This window comes from Sardina pilchardus, chromosome 18, assembly GCF_963854185.1.
Source record: "Sardina pilchardus chromosome 18, fSarPil1.1, whole genome shotgun sequence".
Taxonomy (NCBI): domain Eukaryota; kingdom Metazoa; phylum Chordata; class Actinopteri; order Clupeiformes; family Clupeidae; genus Sardina; species Sardina pilchardus.
In genome coordinates, this window is record NC_085011.1 from 24,297,233 (window position 1) to 24,323,567 (window position 26,335).

A 26,335-nucleotide genomic window follows, 5' to 3' on the forward strand; every position below is an offset into this window, starting at 1 on the left:
GGCAGGCTGTGGGAATCACAGGAGCAGAACATGCCACGCTAGCAAATTACAGCCAAAACTACCGTGACATTCTGCGCTATTGCAATGTCCAACGTGCTTAGAACAATGACTAAGTCTGCTGTGCTGATGATCCCAGCCATCATCTGTGATTTTCTCTGCAGACCCTTCACAGACAAAAATGGAATGGGCTGAGCACACTCACAAATGACTGGCAAATATGCAAGTAATTTACCTTTAAATTCCATAACAGGAAACTCTAATTGTACAGCATGTCCGACCTAATTGAATTGTTCTACACGTGCATTACAGTTATGGAAATGAAACTGACAGAAGTGATAAGAGTATCAGGCGTTCACATTCACAATATGAGGGGAAAAAACAGTGGAAGAAAAAAGAAGCAGTAATTTATGCTGCAAATCAGTAAAACTTCCAACTGCAATAACTGCCACTAATACCATTACCACTGGTTCTAAGTAAAAGTAACGACAACAATAACAGCCAGTCATAACTGTGATAATATTTTTCCGTGTGCCTGTGCGGTAAAACATTTACTGCCCTTTTTAAATCACAGCAACTTTCCGAGTGATTTCACATTAATATGCAACATATTTTAAAGAATTGTATTTCACAAAATAGCGTCTGCTCAAGTCGAGAAATCCTCCGCTCGGATGAGTCGCCAAAGTAATTTCACCTCTGCCCAGTCGTGTGCGATCACACACACACACACACGGCCAGAACCTGCTGCGGTCCCAAGTTATACAGGTCTCCCTCTACTGGTGCTACTGGGAACTGCGGCTGACCCCGAGGCCTCCTACAGGCCCTCGGAGAGGGGACAAAGACAGCGGCACATGCCACTAAGCTTCTCTACAGACGCACAGTGGAGCAAATGCCGCTACCGCAGCAGAGAATCCAACAGGAGCCCTTTCTGTCTCTTCACTCACCAACACTCAGACTGGACAGTGGTGAGAGAAAATATCAGAACTAGATCATCATTTCCTAATCTTCTCCCGCAGTTGGAGGAAGACAGAAGCATATCATTTTTGAAAATGAAAAATGAGCTATTGTGCAAATATGATCCATAGGATGCATTTCCTCAGGGAATATAAAAAATGTTCACTAACTCTAAGAAGAGTAAATAAATCCTGAAATTGTGGAATCACAGCAATTCCATGAAACCGTCATATGCCTCGTACATCACTAAAAAAAAGAGGAAAAAGTGAATAATATGTGAAATCAAATTGGCATGATGCAAATGCATATTGCTTGAGAAGTGGATTTTAAAAATCATCACAGCTGAAGTTGTGGTTTCTTCAAGGAAGAGAGAGGCACAATTCATTCTCTCTATTGTTTTCCAGTCCAGAATCTTTGTCACGATGACACGGTGACCGGGAAGGAACTTCCATTCCTGCCTTTTGGAATAACTCATCCGAGTGACAACACCCTCCTTTGTTAGCCAGAGTAGGGATGGCTTTGGCCCTCCAGCTTGCCAGAGCAGGAAAGCCATTCCAAACGTTAATGTAAATTATTGTTACTTACATGCCTAACCCCCTCGTCCCACTCCTGTCATCATACATGCATACACTGAGGAATTTTGAAATCATGTTGCCCTCTTTTGGCAGGCATGTGTGACTGCAAGCATGTCTGCATTTGTAATATTTTGATTTTGACACATTAAGGGAAAAGATGTTAAAAAAAAAGAAGAAGAAGGGAAAACACGAGTGGGGAAAAAAAAATCAGAGAGAATTGATCCAAAAATACATAGTGAAAAAAAAAAGAAGGTTCCAGTACTTTCAGGCTTTACTGTTGTGAAAACACATTATTTATCTTCCCAAGTGTTTGGATATGGTATTCAAGCAGAGAGTCGATCAATACAGCAAGAGCTGCTTGGAAGGGGCTCTGCCCTTGGCACTTGTAAGTGTAGCGGAAGAGACACGCGCACCACGACACGCAACCAACCAGAGGCAGGCAAAACGCAGCACTCAGAACACCCAGCAACTCAGAAATTAGCAGAAGGCTCACCCAGGTGAGTCTAAGGAATACAGCACATTCACAGCACGCAGTCCCTGATGACTACGAGATCCGTGGCCTACCCCCACCCCGGCGCCAACCCCAACCCCATACGTCTCACCGCCGACCGAATAAAAAAGAAAAAGAAAAGTGGTCGCCAGCAATGGGAGAAAAAATATGATTATGCAATGGCAGTCCTAATTTTTGTATCACTGTCATACATTCCACAGTTTTGCATGCTCACCTTTCTCTCTCACTCTTGTCTTGTTCTCTTTTTTTGTCTTGCGGGGAGCAGCGGGTCATTCGAACAGGAGCACGCAGGAGCCCGTCTCTCTCTCTCTTTCTCTTTCTCTCTCTCTCTCTCTCTCTCCCTCCATCCCCGAGCTCAGTTGCAGTGTTGTCGTCCCCGACGCGTGGCAGGGCTCTCCGTCGCGGCACTTTCATTTCCCTTGCGTCTGTGGAGATAAGACGTAAAACCGAGGGATTGTAAGACACCACATATCCCTCTGTGTTTTCTACACCTATCTGTTTGCCTTCTGTTATCCCCCCCGCCCCCCCCCCCAGACTTTTTCTTCACTCTCAGTGAAGAGAGAGGTGGGCAGTTTATTTTCAAATACCGGCAGAGTGACAGGTCTAAATAAGGACGCGTTCCCAAATTCCATTATATGTCTAATAGTCTATCATTGAGGCGGATTAGTGATCTTATTTAAGCACGGAACAATGCAGAGGGGGGCTGGGGGAGAGAGGAGACAGCCAGGAAGAGAGGCCAGGATGGTGACAGGTTTTTGCTGTTACACCAGCCAAGGGGTGGGGGTAGGGGGCGACATGGTGGGGGGGGGCATGGGTTCTAAGCTGTTCTCCGAAGAAAACAAAACAAACAAAAAAAATCACAGATGTTATTTCATGGCCTATACCATTCCTGTGCAAAGCATGAGGCAACACACACACAAAACACACACACACACACTGGGAAAGATTAGCGATAAGCAATCCTCCCCTGGTATTTTCTCAAAATGCATCACAGCACAATCAATAGGGACCTAAGAGCATACCATTAAACCATCATAAGTATAATAATTACTCATGTTATTAATTTCCCCTTAATAGGAGGGCAATATGATAGTTAATTCACCTGTGTTGGGATGGAGGGGGGAAATAAGATAATCACAAAAGCATCTCTTATGGAAATCAATCTGAAGTGGCTATTCCAATAGACGCAGGAGCAGAGGAGGCAGGGCTCACTAATTCTATCATGCCTATCAGCCAATAATTCACAGTGTTCATTTGCCCATTGCATTTATATATAAATTAAATATGTCACACACTCCCCTTCAACGAAAACAATATAGATTTTGATTTTCCTGCAAACAATTTTAATAAAAAGCTATTGATGGCCGATCGACCGGTGGCCCTGAGGGTGGGGCCCGCGAGGCCTCTGAGTGAGTGGCGATCATTACACGCTGAACTGTTGGGTCCAGTTTTACTCGCTTGGTCAATACGGGCTGCCTTAAATGTTCTGAGCTAGGTTATCCAAAGCGGACTGCTCTTTTTTGTTCAAACACAGACTAAGCATCAAAAACCTCTGCCTTTTAAGTACAAATTCACCAAATGATGCAGCAAAGAGCATCTACTGTGAAATAAAGAAATGCACGAGTCAGATACAGTAGTAGATGCTTTGTCAGATATCAAATGGATGTATGCATCATTAAACCAAATGTGACATCTACTTTACTTATTTATACAGTAGCAAGCACTGACAATGATCATTGCCTCAACAGACCCTGAGACCTTAACACCAGTGAACAAGCATACGGTGACATGTGAAGTCAAAGAGTAACTTTCACATTATTTGCAGGGCGGATTTGAACAAAGTCAGGGGATAATATTTTACCAGTTCACTTATTCTACAGTGTAGTCCGAGTAGAACAAATCTGAACTAGACTGACGAACATCAACTACATCGAGGCCTCATTAAAAATGTGTAAAATGTCAGAGCCATTAAGGCTTAATCAGAGGCCCACAGCGCAAAATGAATTCTTATCCTCTTATCGCTGCCGAAAATTAAAAGGAGACAAACTCCCAAAATAAGGTTGGAGGAATTAAATAAAAAAACTTTTCCCAGTCCAAATCAAAATGCAAGGCATGCATGCACACAATTTACAACAGATCGGTCTTCTCCAGCCTGCATGAATGCCTCTTGATTTAACACACACACACACACACCATGAAAAGATTTTTTGAGGAGAACAAAAAAAAACATACTTTTGGAAGGTATCAAAGCATTGGCTGAGTTGACCATTTTAATTACTCAGGGTGGCATCCTTATGCTGAGATTTCAACATTTTGCCGAGCTTGTTAGAAAACTCAAGAGTTTTGCACTGGCCAGTTTGTTTACTTTTTGTGTAGTCTGGCTCATAGAAAACACAACACTGTGGGAACAACACTAAATGAGGTTATTTATACCTGAGTCACTTTGTGAAATCTTTATTCTTCTGAGCATATCTGGTGAGTTTGAACAGCCAGTGGAGTAATGGCAATAAAAGGTTGGAAAGCGATCAATGCTGAATGTATTTCTTCGCACCACCGAGACTGGCTTTAATAATAAAAGAATTGATCCATTAAGCTGAACCTAATTCTTTGCCAAAACGGTAGAGGTCCACCGTTTCTGCAGATGGTTATGTGGAGAATTGCAATATTTCATGGAGGCCCAGTATAACGAGCAGTTATTGAAAATGAAATGGGTTCATTAAATTAATAATGATTTTTAAATATGTTTTTTTTCTTCACCCCCTCCCTCTCCTCTCTCCAGGCTGAGGTGTTTGTTTGTGTTTTTTCTCTCTCTACTGACCAGTCGCAGAGTATGGTGCAGTCATTCGGTTTTTAGTCATCAACTCTGCCTTGAGGAAAGAGGGCTTAACTTCTTTTTCCATGTGTCAGACCATTCTCCTAAGCTTCCAGCAAGTAAACATCTAATGAATGAGGTTGATCTTCAGCAGCCTTCATAAATCATGTTATCATATTTATGCCATTAAATCCATGACCAAAGAACAACGACATCAACAACAGCAACAATAGCAATAATATAATTTGTATCTAAAATTAAATTACACATACTACTCTGTTGAAAAATACATTACTTTTTTTTCTCTAGTACATTCATTTCAGTTATAGTGTGTACAAATTAGTGGTAGAACTTTATTTTATATTTGTTTGTTGGACCCTGCCAAAGGACTTGACAAACATGCAGGTTGCTGCAACTGTAAGGGGCGGAGGTGAAGAGCATCTGGGTTGTGATGATAATTAAGTCCTTAGGTCAAATTCATAAATAGCTTACCTCACAGTATAATTATGCGTGGCCTTTTCACCCTCCTCCCAACAGCTTTTATATTTATTTATGGTGAACATGTTAATTATCAAATCAGCTTAATGTCTAGAGATACATTCTGAACGCATCCACAGTTAATATGTTAGTCTGCTAAACAGCTGTTCTACAGCAGCAGGTCAACATATTGCTTTTTGGCGGGTAGTGCGTTGAGGTGGCGCTTTAGGTCACGATGAAATGTGAAAACAACGCAAGAAAACTTTCCCAACGTTGTTGCAGGGGAAAGATCAGAGGCAGTCAGCTAGTAGGTATAATACACGCGGATATATACTATTAAGGAAGATGTATAGATACTATACATGAATATGTTGCAACCTGTGATCAGCTATCTGAACTTACACACTTGTTTTGACACTTGTATGTGTGGTATTTGTGGTACCGGTGTGTGATTAAGGTAGTCTACGTTGACTTTAAGTGCTGTAGCGCTGAACTGATACTTCAAATGATTTGCATGATAGTCAGATGGTAACTGTTGGCTTAGCACTGCCGTTATTCCTGTCTGAAGCGGCAAATAAGCAGGGAGAGATGAAAAAACAGAATGACACAAAACAAGACCTTCCACTGGCATAACACCTGTGTGTGAAAGTCTCTTAGACCCAGCTTGATCTACAGGTCAGGCATTACAACTGCACGCGCACACACACACACACACACACACACACATTTTGGTCTCTATGCTATTCACTTGGTCTCCTGTTGAAACTCAACAGTGCAGATATTGATCTCTTCCTAAGCCTCCACCAGTCTGATCAAGCCCCTGTCCTCTCAGATATTTACCCTCCGAGTTATTCCCCTCTTGCCAGCAATAGCCAAGCCCACAAGACGTGCAGGGGGAGGGGGGAAAAAAGTCAATTATACACAACTTACATGGTTTCCCCTTAGGGATGGAATCCACCCTTTCTAATCCGATCAATTCAGTGTCTGACAGAAGGCTGGATTCAGAGCTATCTCTGAAGTCCTGTAATCCAGGCTAAGACTTCGCACTCAGTGCTTCACCTCCATGTGGAAGCAGTTCGGTCCGGTACGCGATACGCCAAATTACCCATAATGTACCACCTAACACCGCGCTACAGTCAAACTCACACCTGTGAATGTGTGAGGAGCCACAGGCGCGCGTTGATAAGGCACACTGCAAACTCCCGTCCAGTCTTACAGCGCAAATTAGCCAACACAGAGTGCTGAAATCCTGTGAAACCAGACACAGACCACTAAGTGCTGGACCGTCTATTTGCTTTGACAATTTTTGGCCCGGCTCTTCATCCCCTGGCAGCCCGTCTCCAAACAATGCATAATCTTTTAACTATTTGGCGGCGGATGAAATGGCGGGAGAGCGGTGGTGGAGTTCCAGAGAGCCGGGGCCGGCCTGTTGCCCAGTCGTGTCACACCACAGAGCACACAAGCTAAATGAGCGGGAACAGTGAGTGAGAGCCCGGGACCAGCTTTTAACTTCCTTTGACATATTGTGCCTCGTGCGCCGTCTGAGTGGCTCCATAAAACAGGGGGCCCTAATAACACCGGAGCAGGAGCCGGGCCAAATAGCTGACACGCACCGCTTCCCTGGTCAGCGCTGCTCCGGAGTTTGCTCCGACTCATTGCTCCAGTCACTCAACTGATGGCAAGCTACGGGCTCTTGAACTCCAACTTAATGCAAAGAGCAGGGTCCACCCAGCATGGATCACGGTGTGGGCCAGCACGGACAATGGGTCAGGGAGAGGGCTACTGGCTGAAATATTAAAACACTATACTAGAAATATAAACACATGCACTGCATATACTGTAATATGATAATATAATATGATATCATATAAGTCACATAATATAATATGATATAATACAACATAATGTAATATAATATAATATAGTAAAGCCTACCTATTTTTGGATAATAACATTAGTTTGAGAAATGCAGATCATATCATGTAATCCAATACAAGTTTAATTACGAAGCAATATCAAAAATGTCATCATTCAAAAAGATAATAAAATGCATCTGCTGAAAATCAATACAGATAAATATAATAGAAGAAGTGAAATGCTTCAGAAATGCTTCCTTGCCTATAATAAGCAGAATATGAAACACATTATGAAAAGCCAGATAAACATCTCCAAAAAAGGTAAAAGGTCTTATTTCCAGTACTCATTAAGCACCGAATTCAGATCTCCGTCGCCACTCCTGCAGAACAATACAGCCCTATTCTTATTCAGATGCATGCATAGTGAAGGAAGCCTGAGAGAGGAAACGAGAGATGCGCTAAACCGGGCACCCCTGCTCTTGCCTCGCTTCAAAGGAATCTGAACGAGAGAGCGAGCAAGCGAGCAAGAGAGAGAGAGAGGGAGAGAGAGAGAGAGAGCAAGCGAGGGGGGAGAGGGAGAGAGAGAGAGAGAGAGAGAGATGAGAAAAAAAGGGAGCAAGACCCACACAACGTAGTTCCAGCCAATTGCATTCCAGAGAAGTGACCATGGCTAGCGATAAACAATGCACAATAGATCATTCAGCTCAAAGGTGGGGAGCGAGCGCACGAAGCCAGAGCACAAGACGAATGGCAGTGAAAGAAAAGCAGCACCCCTGCTATTCTACAGCACACAATTGTTTCAGATTTTCATTTAAAAAAAAAAAAAAAAAAAAATGTTACCAGCCCCTGTTCGTGGCCGCAACCATCTGCATACAGCAGGGACAGACTGCCTTCTCCTCCACACATGGGGCTGCCGGTCTCATCTCCCTCTCATTCGTAAAACCAGAGCCAGAACAAAATCGCCTTAAATTGTTCCTCTCTGCTGCAAACAAAAAAGGCATTTAACACTCACCCAGTGCGCAGGGACTGAAAGCTTTCAGGCATCCTTGCATCGCATCAGCACGAGCCCTGATATACCTCCACACGGATATGTAAACAGCCCACTAAGATTTCTTTGTTTGGATTTTTTGAAGCCGGGTAGGTTTGCCTTTGCAGCTGCTGGCTTTACTGCTTTGAAGCAGGTGGATGACAAAACATCAATCTCTCTAGGCACATTGTGTAGCATGCACAGTTGACACGCTCCTTACAAGAAATATATTATCACAAACTCCAATACAGTCCTTGTGGCTGTCTTGGCAAATATTTGCTTAAAGGGAGCTCTGCAACAAAGCTGAATGCATAAGCATTTTTTTCTTTGCAATAAGCAATAAGGTGGCATTCACAACACACATGATTTAATTAGATTGATGTTTTCATTTGCAATTACAAATAGCAACAGAACAAAGAGTTTTGCTGCATTACCTAAGCAAAATGTGACAAAGTGTATGTAAATTGATACAGAGACCAAAGCCTCATTATTGGCTGTTTGGTTCCATTATAATACAACTCAGCAATCAGCAATACTACAAAAAAAAAATAGTATTTTTTTTTGTATCACACACACTCACGCACGCCACACACACTCACACTCACACACACACACACACACACACACACAGAGAGAGAGAGAGAGAGAGAGAGAGACAGACAGACAGACAGACAGACAGACAGACAGACAGAGCAAGAGAGAGAGAGATGTCATAACACCCAAGTTACACAGAGAGCAACCACTAATAGCCTACTCAGTAGTAGCCTACCCTGAAACCTGTAGCCTAACCACCTACAGCAGGCTAGCCCCACAACTTTATGATGATGTTGGAAGTCTGCAGCTGAACAATGTGTACATCAATGTCAACAAGCCAGGCTGCAATGCAGCCAAAAATCAGGCTACTAATGGACTACATCAGTGTTATTACAGATATCATTATAACTACTATGCGTCAAGAAAGAAATAATTGAAGATGCCTCTGCAGCTCGTGACTTTCAGGAATCATGAGGGCTACCAAAACACCATTCTCAAAGCATATTTTCTGTATGCTCTAAATTGGCTCACATGGTCACACTGTAACGTTAAGATACAATAAGATCAATACCAATTACTGTATGTTTACCATATGTTCCAATTGTATTTTGTTTCAAAACTGTACGCACAAAACAAAGGCGATTTCAACTTACTGCAATTTGAAATGCATGGCTCATTTGATGTTAGGCCTGGGCTTCTTCTTGCCTGGTTCAAAAAAGGTCAGAGCAGCCTAATCTCAATCGGTATAATCATATCTATCTACAAGTCGTATTTAGTAAACTCGACATAATGTCTGTATTTGTAATTATGTAGGCAGTAGTCGCTGCACTAAATTGTTTCCCAATATTGTACTTAGCCTACAATTTCAAAGTAAGGTAAAAGACACGCGTGTGACGTTTTGCTGACGTAGCTCACAGTCGAAACTTCAGCGGGAATGCCACTGCACAAGCGCAAGAATAAAGTAACAACACAGGCAACAGTAGTGCAGACTGGTTAACCAGCTTAGCAGAGTTGTAACATAAAGTTGGACATTATTACACCTCTGCGTTATGTGATAAGAAAAGGCAAAAAGAATGCAGGAACCGTTTTACGAATTGTTAAATGCGGAAGTGCCTTATTGAGGTCTCTTAGGAAAGGCAGCTAACTTAGCACACTAGCTAGCTTGTCAGATAGCTCAAACTTGCCAACAGTTAAGTAATACTTTGTTGCCTCTTTCTAACATCGTTTCCTATTCATAACAGTGCATTGTAAGCCACTGTGCACACTATGGACAGTCAGATAATGACAGAGAATCCGTTGTTACTGCCTCTCAACAAGGAGAAAACCGTGTATGATGGCTTCATCACAGTGCAGGTTTGTAGCTGTCAGCTTCTTCCAGTGATGGGTCAGCTTGCTATGCACAGTGACTTGCGTGTACAGTCTGGAAATGTTAGAACGTAAATCAGTGGCATGAAATATAATCATGATCGTCATGACTCACTTGACTCGTTTCTTACCCAGGACAGAGATTTCAGGATAAGAGTAATACTTCCACCAGGACATCAGCTCAAACAGGCAAAGTATGCAGTGTTATTGTGCTGTTCCAAGTTGCTTGCTGCTGAATATTCCATATAATTCATAGAATAATTTAGAATATACAGTGATTTGCATTAGCCTGCTGTCATTACTTCAGTAGTGTAATAGTAAGCACATATAAGTACGGCAAATACACTTGTAGTTCCTACTTCAGGGTTGCAGAAAGAACTTGAAAGGACAGATTTTTACAGATGCATTTCAGCCATTAAGATTCCATAGGGAACGTATAATATAAGTCCTCTTTTATTAATTGTGCATTGACTATTCAACCTCACTGACATTTTACAGACTTCACTGTTGCTGGCAACTTAAAAGGCTGCTGAGTGGACATCAGCACATTTTGAAACAGGTACAGTACATCACAATGTAGATGATAGTGTTTGAAATGACATGCAGCACTAGGTTAAACTTTTCTTTGTTTGTTCATTCTAATGCAACTTTTCCTTAATAAACCATTCCAAATAGGCCAGATTGTCTCTCTCAGAATTGGCCGCTGTGATTTCTCCAGCAGGTTCACCGATGCTTTTCATTATTTATAGTTTTATTATTATTTTCCCTCCCTATGGCTTAATTAACATCTCTTTGATTTTTTTTCTTTTGTTGTTTGTTACCTATCCCTTCAGGGTATTGCTACTAGATTTATATTTTACCTAGGGCTTTAAAGTTCATTATTTTCGTGCACATGAAAGATTATTAATAATTAACTCAGATGGCCACCTGCATTAATCAAAATGCTGACGTTTAGTTTGATTCAAGGGCTATTTGGTCTTGCTTACAAAAAAAACACGTCATGCCACTCTTAATTGCCTGTAAAATTGGCCTTTTTTCATTCTTTCTTTTTTTTACATGTTTTTACATGTCTTTTCCAGAGGTTGCATCATGCCCCCGATTTGGTCAGTTTCATTTTGGAGCTGAAAACTGTATTGGTAAGAACACTGATGTCTCTTTTTCCCAGTGACTGAATGATTTTATTCATAATGTCAGGTCAACTTAACCCATAGCATTGATACAGTATCTCTAAGTGCATGGGTTTGCTCTAGAGTAGAAATAAATGCTGGTTTTGTTATGAACAGCAATGTCTCCATGTACAGGAGTTGGCAATGAAGAGCAGACCAGACTGTCAGAGCATACCACCTCCACAGTACTATTCCCAGCTGATCACAGAGATGCAGAGCCTGGGATGGGATAAGTATGTCAACTTTCATCTGCTGTTCCATTTACCATCAGCTGCCTAGGAGCTTGTCATCAGTGGGTCCATAGAAATGGCAGCTATCTCTAACAGCATCATGACCTGTAAATTAATTTCAATGACACTATCTTGTTTGATCTCTAATGTCCTTATTCGGTTTACTTTAAAGATGGGAGTTAAGCTCAAATTCTTCACAGGAATGGTCTGTTAATAAATCAGTGTGACAGCTGATTTATTTTTTATTAATTAAATATACGTTTAAATCAGGTTCATTCAACAGTTCACCTTCTGCTTTGTGACAGAGAGAGAACTAATGCAGATTCTGTCAGACAGTGATATATTTGGTCAGGATTTCAGCAGCCTTCTCATTTTCCACTCTCTATTAATGGCCAGAGATATAATTATGATATTAGCAAATGCAAATTGTTCTAATTGCAGACCCACTCTCAAGTTTAATGGGAGAATTTTGAAGTTCGGGAAAAAAAAAAACAAGGTGAAGGCTTTTCCATGTTTGAATTGCGGTCAGAAGCATTATGCCGGCGTTCTATCTCTAAATGCACTTGAGATTAATTAAGATTCTTAATTGGTATCAGTGTTAATAGCCTCAAGTTTGACATAATCCCAGGCTGTGATTGGTTAAGGTAAGGGAAACTGCCGCGGAACCTGGTCATTTTAATGAGTTTCAGTTGCCTTGAAGATGTCACGTCCGGTGTTAATTACAGAGGACACAAGAGGTCAAGTCTTTTTTTTCTCCCTCTCACTCAGCCCTAAAATAGTAGCAAAGTGTCAGACATTAAGCAAAATTACAGATTATCGCGCACACACACACACGGACTCTTCTTGTCCGGCAGTGGGGCCCGCATTATCCCCATTCACTTTGACCAGAAGGTAAGTGGCGGAAAGCGAAGCCTGAGAATGTCATCGTAAGGAGGTGCGTTCTCCTGACTCGATAGGCGTGTCCGAACGAGCTCTTTGATGAGCATCTCGCGGAGTGTCCTGTTGTGAGGCTGCATCGCCTTCTTTTTTTGATGGACGAGGGAGAGGTGACAGTGACCCCCTCTGTTCTCTTTTAACACCCTGCCGGGATAATGACCGCAGGAATGCTGTGCCATTGGCTATCACCTTTCTCCATCTCAACATTTGTATTTCAAAGCACATAAACCCTTTTGGCATCTGCAAGAGCCAAACAGCATTACTGTAGATATTTTTTTTTTTTCTTGTCCTTTAATATATCTTGTAAAAGCAAAACCCAGCAAGGATGCCATCACCACATTAGTGCTTAATTTTGATATATTTTTATGGTTTTCGCATCATATTTCTGTATTGTACTTTCATCTGTGTCCTGTTTGTACACACACACGCTAGCACGTGCAGACACACACACACACACACACACATACACACATACACACTCACACACAGAATGTGCACAAACACATGCCAAATGTTCTCTCTTCCATTTATAAGCAGTGCTGATTTTGTAGTTGCAAATGTAATGCTCTCATCAATCCTCCCAGCACGACATCAAGCTGTCAAGCTGTTTCAATCATCTGGAGTGAATGCCAGCATGGCTTGATACTGTTGCATGGGATCCCGTTAGAATACAGAATGCAGAATGCAGAACAGAGAGATGGCATTCAGGCTCAGGGAAAGAGAGGCGCTGGCCCAGTGGAAACCATGAGGATCTGCGCTCTAATTCTTTTGGTATAGTGTAATGCAATTACCTTTTTTTTTTTTTTTTTGGTTGTTGTTGGGGGCTTTTTTTTTGTTAATTCGGTTGTATCCATTGTTGCTTTATTATGGCTTGAAGAACGATGGAACATGCTGGAGACCCAAATAGAGCTGGATGAAGAATGAGTGGGAGTTTTGGCGAGCAAAGCGAAGCATAACACAGGGTTCAAGGCTGTGTGTGTGTGTGTGTGTGTGTGAGAGAGTGAGTAAGTGCTGGTGTGATTGAGCAAGTGAATATTATCAAGTGAGAGAGTGAACGAATGATGAAGGTGATGAGGGAAACAGAAAGCAAGCCAGCTCGAGTGGGTGAATGAGTGAGTGAGTGTGAGTGAGTGAGTGTATGAGTGAATGACGAAAAGGTAGTGAGTCAGGACGAACACAGTTGAGCCAGTGAGAGAGTGAACATTGAGCAAGTCAGCGGGCTGGAAGGAGATCGAGGAGGTAAGTTGAGGGAGCAAGCCAGCTTGAGTGAGAGAGGAGGGGAGGGATGGAGGGAGGGAGGGAGGGAAGTGCTAGGTAGAGGGAACAAGCCAGCTTGCTTGAGTGAGTGACTGAGTGGGCGAGTGAGCGAGCAGGCAAGTGAGTGAGAGCATATCTATTTCAGTATGAATCATTAAAAGGTGTTGAGAAGTGCTGAGCTGTGTTGGGCGCCCGTGTCAGGGAGTTTTATGTGCGCGTAAGTGCAGTGTGACAGCAAACGCCCGGTGCACCGTGTTGCCAAGCAGCTACGCGTGTGTGTGTGTGTGTGTGCTGCTGACCACGACGTGCTGTGCACACGACTCGTAAATAAACAGCAGAAATACAGCCGTGTCTGAAAGAACACGCGAGCATTAGGAGACATAAATCATAAGAGGGCTCAAGGAGAGAGGTAGCTGTCCCGCTGTGCCAAGGGTGTGTGTGAGAGTGTGTGTGTGTGTATGAGAGAGAGAGCGAGGAGTGGTGAGATGCTGACTTGATCAGGTTATTACATTTTTGATATGTAAACCTCAGATTCAAACCACATGATGGCGATTCTGCAAAGACTGAGCCTATATATGGCGGTGTTTAGATTACTATCCATCCCATATAAACTGTCAGTGTGGGTTACACGTTCTTGGCGAGAATTATACACACTGTTCTCATACAGTCTATGGTTGTTGAGAAGTGGTGAGATATGTGTGTGCTGTCCTACCTGTCAGGTTGTAGAGGATCTCTGTTCAGAGTTTACAGGTCTGTAAAGCTGTCATGACCAGGCGATCACGTGACCTGTTTCTAGTCTTATGATTGGATGCTTGTGAAATGTTGACCGCTGATGATTCAAAATCTCCAGATAAAGAATCCTTGCCCAATATCAATGGGAAAGTGCATGGGCATGACACTAAAATATAGCTCTGCACAGCAACATTACTCAAAAAGCAACCCTGTGCATTATTTGTCAGTGCCAGACTGGCAAATAATATGAGACTGAGATGTTTAAGCAAATGGTTTAGGAAAGTTGCACATACTCTGTCAAAATGTCCTGGACATGAGTGCGGGGAAAAGATGAAACATGAAGAAGACTGTAAAAGTTGAAAGTGTTTTTTTCGTGTCTGTGCTCAAGAAGTTAAAAATGTGACCTTTCTGTAGCAGCATTTCATTTGTAGCAGTCATTCGTCATCATCGTCTTCATCTTCTTCTTGAGTCTGATGCACCATGTGCTCTTAAATGACAAGGCCTTCGTTTTTTATGCAAGTAATCCTACTGTATGTGTGTCTCGATTGCCCTTGTGTGGCACGTGGGATTATGTGAGAGGGTAGTACGTGTTGGTATTGATCCATCCATCTCCCTGTCTCTCTCGCTTTCTCCCTCTTTTGCGCTCTCTCTCTCTCTCTCTCTCTCTCTCTCTCTCTCTCTCTCTCTCTCTCTCTCTCTCTCTCTCTGTTTCTCTGTTTCTCTCGCTCCCCCTCCTCAGGCTGCTGTTCATTGACTCCGAGTTCCGCACACTGAAACTGCAAGGAGAGGACTCGGCTGGCCGTAAACACGTCCTTACAGTCAAGCTCAAGCCCAAGGTGATTGACCCACTATTTACCTGTATCTGGCTGATGCATTGTATGAAGACTAGATGAAACAGGGTAAAGACATCTCTCTTTTGAACTGAACGTAGGGCTCATGACTACAGCTGTTTAGTTGTAGGCAAAGAGTCTCTGAACTCCAGTCTTCTACTGGTTCGAAATGTGAATTGTAGCACTGCTGATAACTTTATAGGCAAGGTGACAAGACAAGAACAAGGTCAGAGTGACATACAGCACCACAGCCACTTCAGAGTCCCCTCCACTCCCCTCCCATCTGAGAAAAAGACCCAGTAGTGAGACGTTCTTTTTTTCGGAGATGCCAGGTTGAGATTTGCTTCTGCTTGCCGGGGTCTGATACGCAGCGGCACCCGTGAAGTGGGGGCGTACTGATAAGGAGCGTGCGCGTGTAAGTGTGTAGTGTGTGTAGTGTGTGTGTGTGTGTGTGTGTGTGAGATGTGGCCTAACACGATTAGAGAGCGTGGCGGAGCTCGTAGGAGCGAGAGCGAGAGTGGGAGCGGGCCGACCGGGCCCCAGGCCCGCGGCAGCATGTAGAGCACCCAGGTCGCAGCACACTCCACTGGGCCGAGCCGAGGCCGAGGTTAGCCAAGTCAGCTGTGGAGGGCTGTGTGTGTGCGCGGGACGGTAGTTAGGTTGTTAGAGGTGTGTGTGTGTGTGAGGGAGAGAGTGTGTGTGTGGCTGTGTCTGTGTGGAGCAGAGATGCCAGCTCCGAGGCGGGCACAGTGCGGGGTCCTGATGGGATTCAGCGTGGCGTGAGGATTCCCCCCTGTGCCCACCTGCCCAAACGGCCTGCTGTGGCAAGGGAGGGGTAAAAATAGCGTGGCTGCCCTGGTAGCACATCTGCTGCCCCCCCAGCCCTCTCCCACACACACACACACACACACACACACACACACACACACACACACACACACCCCTCCTAGAACATGGGGGCTTTGCCAGGCGGCGCCGACCCACCGAGAGCTCAGCCAGGTGGGTGGCTTGCCGCATTGGGCCCGTCAGAATCGGTGAGGTTGGGTGCAGGTGAGATTAGAGACGATGCGGAGGGAGCAGAAATGGGCCGCAGGCAGCACGTGAGATTTCAGGTCAGACTCACAGTGGGTATGATGAGGCTGCGATACGGCAGCGTATCCTGTCAGTTTGGAAATGGGGGTAAAATCCATTATTTAAGCCCTCGTCACGATGAACTGTGTCAGAACTGTGGTTTCATATTGTGAAAAAGCTATGCTGCAAAATGTTAAAATGTTTTGCATTGTAAGGCATATGTGGTCTCAGGGGCAAACTAGAAAAGAATTTCCAAAAGTCAAAAATGTGTCATGGTCATTTTTTAAATAGTTAATTACTGTTTATTTATTTATTTTAATCATTAATTCATGTTTATTTTTTTGTATTTGATAAAAAAAAAAAAAAATCTCAAATAGTCTTTAACTGAATTGATCCTTTTTTGTTGTTATATAACAATATCTTAACAGCCTAATAGCTTTCTCTTGTGTGTCTCTCTCCCCTGTGTTTTAGTATCCAGTCGAGGCCCCTGAGTTCCTAGCCGATCTCCCTTTTCCTTTCCACATGAGTTGGACTCCGCAGGTACCACCACCCTCCGCCCTCCCCTGCCCCTCCATCCACCCAGCTTTCATGTGGCATAACGCTCGCTCCTTTATCATCCCGTAATCCTCGCACGCTCCGCACTGATGATCTTTTGTATCGTAATGACAGTTAGTCTGTAATGCTCAGTTCAGCCCATCAAGAGTGTGTGATGATGAAATGTGTTATGAAATTTGTGCAGCGCACGCGTAGCTTTCATGTCTCGCCCCCGGAAGAATAACAATTAGCTCCCGCAGCCAGACTCGGAACAGCGGTGCGGACAGTGATGAAATGAGAGGAAGAGCGCTATAAAAACGCAGCCAGATTTTTATAGATTTATTTATTTTATTATTATATATATTTTTTTTTAAATGCTGTTACGTCATTTAAAAAAGACGGCCTTTCCAATTATGAGGCAGGGTGGACCGGAGGGCCAGACTTCTCAGTCCAATTACACCCCCCTGGTTGTCTTCATCTATACAGCATGTCAGAAAGACAGTGTAGTCAGAGCATGGTTGTCTCCACTCACTTCAGAGAGGGTGTCGGAGTGTAATGTGAGGCACAAGAAGTGTGTGTGTGGACTATAAGGGGTGTGTGTGTGTGTGTGTGTGTGTGTGTGTGTGTGTGTGTGTGTGTGTGTGTGTGTGTGTGTGTGTGTGTGTGTGTGTGTGTGTGTGTGTGTGTGTGTGTGTGTGTGTGTGTGTGTGTGTGTGTGTGTGTGTGTGTGTGTGTGTGTGTGTGTGTGTGTGTGTGTGTGTGTGTGTGTGTGTGTGTGTGTGTGTGTGTGTGTGTGTGTGTGTGTGTGGTTTTTTTTTGGGGGGGGGTATTTGTGGTGTTTTTTTTTGTGCATCTGTTGTACGTAAGGTGTTTTGAGGCTGCTTGTGTGGCATCTGTTGAACATATGAATGTGTGCGTCAGGTTTTGTATGCCTGAGCGTTGCGCCTAGGTGTGTGTGTGTGTGTGTGTGTGTGTGTGTGTGTGTGTGTGTGTGTGTGCGCGCGCGCGTGGTGGGCCATGCCTGAGGGGTGTCGGTGGGCATGGTGTGGGTACATGGCAGGCTGGCAGACAGGAACGAGAGGGGAGTGTGGAGACGGCCGTCTGTCAGCTGCGGTCCTGCTGAGCTGCTGCTGTCCTGAAGCACTCCCACCCCTCGTCCTACCCAGCTCCTCCTCACCCCACCATCCCCACACACACTCCCATGAGTAATTATTACCTGTCTCCTCACAGGGGCCAAGTGTGTGTGTGTGTGTGTGTGTGTGTGTGTGTGTGTGTGTGTGTGTGTGTGTGTGTGTGGAAGCGAGTTGGTGTGGACACACAGGCAAGGCATGGGGATAGGGTGGGTGTATTTACATTTGTGTGTGTGTGTGTGAGAGAGAGAGGGAAAGAGAGAAAGAGAGAGAGAGAGAGGGAGAGATGGATGTACATTGTGTATGTATCAGATGGCTTGGCTGTAGCCAGTCATTGTTGGGTACCTGGTCCACCAGTGCAGGTGTGGCTCAGCGTGAGGCCGTCCAGTCAGCCATGGGCTGAGCTGCCGCGGCCAGCAACCAGCTGAGAGAGACGACGAGGGCCGACCCACTGCAGAAAGGAAACCGAGGATTATGTCAAACTTTCCACAATTATCATTCCCGACTCCCAACAGTTGACGGAGCTGATCCCACAGGATCAAATGATGAAATTGACCTAAAATATGAAATACAGAAGTACAGAAGTTGTAGGTGTTCTCTGCATAACCTCACGAGTGTGCTTTCGGTGGTGGTCAGAAAAATATTGACAAATTTCTAAATTGAGCGTGCTTGTTTGTTAACTCCAGTTTTCGGAATCAAGAGCTGAGTTTATGGGACTCGCAGGGAAAAAATGTCGACTGCCAGAGCGGCACAGAGAATGGAGTTATTCCATTGATCAGATTTAAATCCACAGTGTCCTTGATTTATTTCTCTCCCCCCGTTTTAATGACTTTATGCATTCTTGGTGATTACGAGAGGGAGGCTAATTAGATGTTTTTCACAGCTAGGTGAGCAGACTTCCAGCGCTCTCATTTTGGTTCGGGCTGGTTTCCAGCAGGAGCCTCAATAACAAGCCCCGCTTTACTTGGACCATATATTTGTATAAAAGCATAACTATAATCACGCGCCTGGCATTAATTGGAAAGTAATTGCGGCGTCTTTGCACCTGTGCAATGCTAAATTGTGTGCACTCTGTCGGCGCCGCGACCCATCAGTTTTGGTTCATTTTGTCTTGCGGCTGTCAGGGCCCTCCACTCCCTTCACTTCCTTCCCTGATTTAAGTGTGTGTGTGTGTGTGTGTGTGTGTGTGTGTGTGTGTGTGTGTGTGTGTGTGTGTGTGTGTGTGTGTGTGTGTGTGTGTGTGTGTGTGTGTGTGTGTGTGTGTGTGTGTGTGCGTGTTTGTTTGTGTGTGTCTGTGAGAGCGAGAGAAAGAGAGAGAGAGAGTGACTGGTAGTATTGTTATTGCTGGATAGATGCTATGCATGGAATGTCTCTCATGCAGAATCAACATTTCCATTCTTAATCACAAATACACATACAGTACAAACACTCATAGACATTTTCGCTCCTTTTCCCCATATGACTTAGTTATGTTCATTTGACATGGACAATATGCCTATTTAACACTAGATCCTGCTTTTGTTGCAGTATTTTTATTTATTTATTTATTTATATAAAAATGCATTATTGTTTCCTGGGGTGCACTTTCATTATGTACATGTAGTGTTGTACAGACTGCATTTTTGAATCTTAAATCTGTCCAAGACAGTCCTCGGCCAGAGGCCATATACTAAGGATATTATACTGTAGATTGAATTGACATGCCACAAAATGTTCCTTGTCTTACATGAGATATGATATATACACACACACACACACACACACACACACACACACACACATAAAATATCTACTGCAACATCAGTAACAATGCATACAATATATTTTGAGGTCAATCTCTGACATGAAATGAACTTGTTAACTTAACTGACATAAATAACTCAAGTGTAAATGCAAATGTGAAAGCTTTCATTGTCATTTTTTAATGCAGTGGTTACTAGTTGGCATTAAAGTCCTGAAAATCGAGCCATCTTTCCCGATGGTTCCAGAAAAAAACCAACGATGCCATAGCTGGCCGTGAAACGATCGGAAGCTTCTTTCTCTCCATTTTTCTTTCTCCTCTTTTTTTCTCCCTCCTGCTCTTCCTGTAATTCAGCCTTTATCTGCACATCTCCTCTAGCTGTGTTGGCTGCTGGGGTGGGCAGTACAGATGAGGCCCTGCCCCCCTCTCCTCCTCTAAAAATAAATTCAGTGGTTCGGCGAGGGGGCTAAGAGGGCCGAGAACTGACTGGCCCCCGGGCCAAACCTTTCAGGGCTCTGAGTTTTGATTAAAGGTATTCAACCCAGAGTTGGGAAGCCGTGTGTGTGTGTGTGTGTGTGTGTGTGTGTATTCATGTCTGTGTGTGAGTGTGTGTCTGTCTGTGTCCTAGGAGCTGTCCGCTATCTCCATACACACAGATATGCGCACACACACATACTGTATACACACACACCACGTTTTCTCTCTCACACACTGATGCCGATAGCAGACAGTAAAGCTGGGCACGCCGCCACTTGCCTGTCAATCAGCGCTGGTGATTTATGGCCTACACATACTTTAGCCATTAAAGCCTCGCAGCTGAGGAGCCCGGCACAGGAAGAGCGAGAGACGAGAAGTGTTTGTTGAACTAAGACATAGAGGAAGCCAGAGAGAGAGAGAGAGAGAGAGAGAGAGAGAGAGAAAGAAAGAGAGAGAGAGAGTGGACCAGGCTGCCTGTCTGTTAGTGCCTGCCTAGTGGATAAAAAGAGACCATTGACTTGTACTTGTTTGGTTCATTTTCTGTGTGTGTGGGGATGAGGGGTTCCCTTTGCCTTTTTGTCTTGTCTTGGAGGTTTGACGGCCAGACAAATGTATTGAGAGAGCTGCAATCAAAGTGAAACAGGGTTGTCAGTGATGGGAAGCGGATGCACCTTTGGTGATGACTACAGAGAGAGCGTTTCCAGGTTTTCTCCTTTTCCCCTTTTCAACTCTTGATGCCGTAAATGAGGACAAGGAATAATGTGAAAGGCTGTGAATAGGGTTGGGTAGAGAGTGTGTAATCACCTTCCCATATGTGGGAAATAGAACTTGCACAGGTGGGGGAGTGAATTCTCCAGACTCTCATATCTAGAGATTCTGAGAGTTGTTATACATGACAATTTCACTGAAGTCCCAAAAAGTAGGGAGGTCTGCAACCAAATTATTTTCTTAGCTTCTGGTTAGTCTTGTCACTGATTATGTCAAAAAAGTTACCAGAACCCCCTTTTTTTAACAGCGTAATTAAGTCTGAAATACAAAAGTTTATTAATTAGGAGACTTGCTTGTTTCCTCTGTTGACCCATAAACAAAACTGTAGAAGCGTGGGTGTATTTGGTGCAAGAGTGATGCTTTGAGAAGAAAAAGTATTGTGTACATTTGTGTGTGTGTGTGCGTGTGTGTGCGCGTGCTCACTGAACTGAAGAACATCAGGGAGTTAGTGACAGTTTAAGACAGATGGACAAAGCCACCCTACCCCCTCCACGTGCAGTTTCATACCAGCTGTTTAAGAGGAAATCATGGTGTTTTTTTTTCCTTTTGATGTGTTTGAATGCTAAGCTTTTGATTCCTTGCGTGCAGATTGCCATAGACCTGGGAAATCGGACGCAAATGAACATTTGTTGGCAGCTTTTTTTTTTTTTCCTATGGATCGGCCATTTATTTTTCCGCAATCCACAAAGTCCCTTAAGTCAAGATTTTTTTTTTCTTTTGAACTCCCCCAAAAAAGCAACATAAAAAGAAATAAAATATATAAAAAAAAAAACTCTGTACTTCTCGGCTCATTAAAATTGTTGTGGAACAGCAGTCGTAGCCTCTCGTCTCGTCTCTCGTCTCTCGTCTCTCTCTCCCCGTCCGCTCCTCGTGGCGTCAGAGAGAGAGAGAGAGAGAGAGAGAGACAGCCCCACGTCGAGATGCACCAGCTGTGCCCGCTCCGCGGTGGCGTTGAACATTTGTCATCTGTTGTGCTGCGCCCCTCGCAGAGCACCTTGGCCCACGTTCACGGCCGCTTCCTGCTCCACTTGGAAGGCCTGGCCGAGTTCTGGTCGGTGCTGGACGAGATCGACGAGCAGACGTGGGTCCTGGAGCCAGAGAAGCCCTCCCGAGCGGACACCATGAGACGGATCGCTATTGGTAACCAAGCCTGCTCTTCCTCGCCACTCTTCCTCGGCCTTCTGCGTTTTACATTGCATTCATCTAACTGGCAGACATTTTGTTTTATCGACAAAGTGTACCTTTCATTTGTTTGTGAGTTTATTCTACTTCTGTAACCACCTCAGAGAAGCTTGTTGTCTGCAACTGAATACATGTCCACCACCCATTAATGTGGGTAAACAACCAGCCACTGTCTTTTCATAGTCTGCTGTTGTTTTGAATTAATATCTATAAAACAATATCACTCAGAGCTCAAAGGTAATCACCTCAGCCAGTAAGCCCCGCTGTCCTTTGCAGCCGAGCTCAGTTATTTATCCACTTGAGATAATTAGATAAGTGGACAAAATCATTTTCTGACCTAATGATCTGTTAACGACTACACAGGGAACAATGTGTCCATAAAGGTGGAGATCGACCCCAGGCACCCGAAGATGCTGCCTGATTGCTGTCTGCTCGGTGCAGAACATGGTGAGTAACCTCCCACACACTGATTATTTTCTCTCAACCTCTATGCCTGCCGTTCACACCTACCGTTATGGCAGGAAGTCACAAATGAGCCTACATCCCTCGATCCTTGTGTACGTCTGCACCCCCCCCCCCCCACACACACACACACACACACACACACACACACACACACACAATCGTGACCTGCCTTTTTCTAATTACTTCCAATAGTATGTAGGTGTCTAAACAGTCAAGGCCTTGGTCTAAAACACTTCTGCTCGGCAACAATGGAACCGTCCTCAGCCGCTTGTTCACAGTACAATGTCGGAGCACGTTCAGAATGTCAATGTGCGATGGTGAAAGACAGTTTGCATCACTTAAGTCCCTGTGATTGTTTCTTTAAATCCAAGGTCATGGCTGGCTGACAATGGTACATGGCAACATGCCGCCCGGTTGCCTAGCAATGTTCTTCATTGATATTAAATCCACACTTCAATAGTCAAGACACTGCCAGACACTGAACCCAAAAGAGAGGGGTCAGACAGAAATATTGCTTTTTGCATTTACAAATGACAAAACAGAGCGAGCGGCCCATCACACGCCGGCGAGATTGATCTCTCGGGGTGGAACAGCCAGGACCGCGTGTGCGATTTATTCCAATGATTTGAATATTTCCCTCTCTGTCGGGCTGTCGCCAAGTGAAGAGAAACACTTTGTGCCGCTTGTCTATCGGCTTCTCTCCGGCCCGCGCCGCGCCGTGCCGCTCTGAGCCGAGCGAGAGCGAGAGAGAGATCAGTGGCACGGACTCGCACACTTCATGTCCCCCGCGTCTGATGGAAGACCACGAGACCCAGTCTGCATAGAATGGGACAAGGTCCACTTAATTGAAACTAATCTTCACAGACAGTCGACAGGGTACAGGGGGGAGGAGGAGGGTGGGAGGGTTAAAAAAAAAAAGCCCAGACCTTGTCGTTGTCTCTGGCAGCGACAGCAGCAGCCGCCGCTCAGGGCAGTTTTGTCATCCTGAGACTGATTTATGCACCGACAGCAGGATTTGATTTCACCCCCTTTTGTCACAACCTCTCTTCCAGTTTAGCCAGCGCTAAGCTTTGTAGTGGGATGCTATTGTGGGTGGATTCATTAGAAATGCATTCGTCCAGTTTAACTCGCAGTCTCTCTTTATCTCCTCCAGTGGTCACCCCCTTGAGGACCAAGCTTAATGGCAACATGCATTTATGGTAAGGATAGTCTAATCACGGACCTGTCAGGGAATAGCTGCTCAGAAGTATGTAATCGCATCAAATCACAGGGATTATGGTATGAATGCCAGATGTAGTCTGATATCTAATTTCTTTTTGTACAGGTTAGAGGGGTGTGTGTGTGTGTGTGTGTGTGTGTGTGTGTGTGTGTGTGTGTGTGTGTGTGTATAGGTGTGTGTGTGTGTGTGTGTGTGAGTTAGTCCTAATCCTTGAATATATGATGTTATCATACTGTAATCTACCATACCATAATCTTTGAAAATGTTTATTGTCAATATCTTGGCCCTTGGAGTATTTCATTGCACATAAGAAGTATGTTTTATTTTTTTAGTCAATAATTGTGAAACCATATTCATTACTGCATCCTCCATTTGCATGTTAATTCTTAATTAGTATGTGAAGAACCAATCTCCTGTTTGCTTTCAGGAATCCAGACTGCAGCATTCTGCAGAACATGAGAGACGTTCTAGAGATAGAATTCCCATCACCTTCCACCCACGAAAAATCTGTATGTCGCCTTCCTCCACCACACGTCCCCACCCCGCCTTTTTTTTTGCTGTTTTACATTTCTTACATGCTCACTGTAACCATATTTTAGTCTTTCTTCCTCTCCCTCTATACCCCCCCCCTCTCTCTCTTTTTTAACATTGATGTTTCTGGTAGTTTTAGGGTACACATTTCCTTTAATTGGGTTGTTTACAGATAAGATCATTACAATAACAAAGGTGGCAGAATCGTCGGCAGTATCAAGAGCTTTTTAATCACAGATTCTCCATTTATCTTTCTCCCTCTCTCTCTCTCTCCCTTTCTGCGTGGCGGGTTGAAAGGGCTCCGTGTTTATCCGCAGACGGCACCAGTGATTAATGCTCCGCCATCATTAACATTCTGAAGAGCGAAAAGTTTACTTGACCAGATGTTTAAATTTTTTACCTGCCGTCCTTTTTAATGGATTGCTGGGGAAAAAAAGGCTTCTAATTATCTGAAAAGCAATATGCAAACAGAGTGAGTGGAGGGGGGTTGTAGGGGGGTAGAAGAGGATGGGTGTGTGTATGTGTGGGTGTGTGTGTGTGTCTGTGGGGAGGGGGGTGCTGGAAGACGGGTGACAGCAGCACTAGAGCCTTGAAGCAGTCACATGCTAAGGTGGGGGATTTGCTGAAGTGTGCAAGGTGTGAATGGGGTGCATGGGGGATGAAGGAGGTACAGGTTCGGTAAGCCCACTAAAAGGCTCCTCACCCTGTGGAAACAAACAGCGACCTCGCCGCATTGCAGCCCATTAGAGAGGCGAGGAGGAGGAGAAGTGAGGAGGAGTCGGAGCAGGAGAAGGGAAAAGGGAAAAGGAAATGGAATAACTTCACACTAATCTTTTAGCAACACTTCATCTGATTAGGGGTTGAACCGTGACTCCCCCACCCGATTCATCTCACTTCACTCTTTGGCATAAACTCTGCAAAAGTCTCTTGCAAGACCAGAATGTGTAGAACTTCACAGCCCACTTTTGGTTATGTAATGTAGAGAGAGAAAGGCCAGAGTGCTGCTGAAATGTTAAAAGAACTGAGGTTTTCCACCACCAACCTATTTTTTTTATCCTGTGCGTGCACCTCTGTTGCTCATTTCCAGAGCCTCAGCACGGAGTGTGGCATCTGTTACTCCTATCGGCTGGAGTCGGCCATTCCAGACCAAGTGTGCAACGATCCTCGCTGTGGGCAGCCGTTTCACCAGGTCTGCCTGTATGAGGTGAGCTAGCACTTGTCATTCAAACACCCAGCTTTTATAACAGCCTACTACAGCAGGAGTCACAGAAGATTAGCTACTGACGTTATCTACTGCTACCCCATGAGCCCTCTCTGTGTCTGCTGTTTTCCTGATTTCCTGGATAGTCAAACCCTGGATCCATGTTATCATGACTGTTTAGTGTGCTACTTGTACCCCAGCCACTGTTGCCTCAGTTAACCTCTTCAGAGGGGAAGTCATAGACTCCTTCCTCCAGTTATATAAAGAGGGTACAAATGCATATTAAGATAACACTATTTCTACTATTCACTTTTCAATCACTTATGCGTCCTGCAGTGGCTAAGAGGTCTGACTACCAGTCGCCAGAGCTTCAATATTGTGTTTGGGGAGTGTCCATACTGTAGCAAGGTAAGAGTCTGCCTTGGTTTATGAATACTTCAGTCCTGAAGACACCTCCACTCAGAAACTAACAGAGATGCCCATTTTCAATCAAAAGCAGCATGATTTATTAAATATTTAAAAAACATATAAAAAATCATGTCATAACAAATAACAAAAGTGCATTCCAAAATATATACAAAATTTCACTTCAAATATTCCATGATTTCCTTCAGCCCATTACAGTAAAGATGGCAGTGCAGAAGCCTTGAACAGCCTACAGCTGAAGAGAATGTCCTCCAACATCGGCACAAATGGGTGGCTATGATTTAAGGCCATGCTACCATTCTGACAGGACTTTACAAGGCATGTAGTGGTT

At 44.2% G+C, this 26,335-nt stretch overlaps 1 protein-coding gene across 1 annotated transcript; it reads left to right on the forward strand.

Annotated features, from left to right (window-relative positions):
- The first annotated feature begins 9,687 nt into the window (after positions 1-9,687).
- On the forward strand, positions 9,688-26,328 carry fancl (FA complementation group L). Its single transcript, XM_062519721.1, has 14 exons — positions 9,688-10,096; positions 10,244-10,302; positions 10,607-10,667; positions 11,188-11,244; positions 11,410-11,507; positions 15,169-15,265; positions 16,802-16,870; positions 21,970-22,120; positions 22,526-22,609; positions 23,781-23,826; positions 24,274-24,355; positions 25,465-25,581; positions 25,915-25,986; positions 26,193-26,328. Exons 1-14 carry the CDS (start codon positions 10,010-10,012, stop codon positions 26,226-26,228), a joined length of 1,116 nt encoding a protein of 371 aa, XP_062375705.1. The 5' UTR covers positions 9,688-10,009; the 3' UTR covers positions 26,229-26,328.
- Positions 26,329-26,335: the final 7 nt, after the last annotated feature.

What these genes read in the sequence shown, in the direction of transcription:
- fancl (XM_062519721.1), top strand. Translation starts at nt 10,010, where the DNA reads ATGGACAGTCAGATAATGACAGAGAATCCGTTGTTACTGCCTCTCAAC. An exon ending in ATGGCTTCATCACAGTGCAG is followed by an intron (nt 10,097 to 10,243) that starts GTTTGTAGCTGT and finishes TTTCTTACCCAG; the next exon opens with GACAGAGATTTCAGGATAAG. An exon ending in TCTGCTCGGTGCAGAACATG is followed by an intron (nt 22,610 to 23,780) that starts GTGAGTAACCTC and finishes TATCTCCTCCAG; the next exon opens with TGGTCACCCCCTTGAGGACC.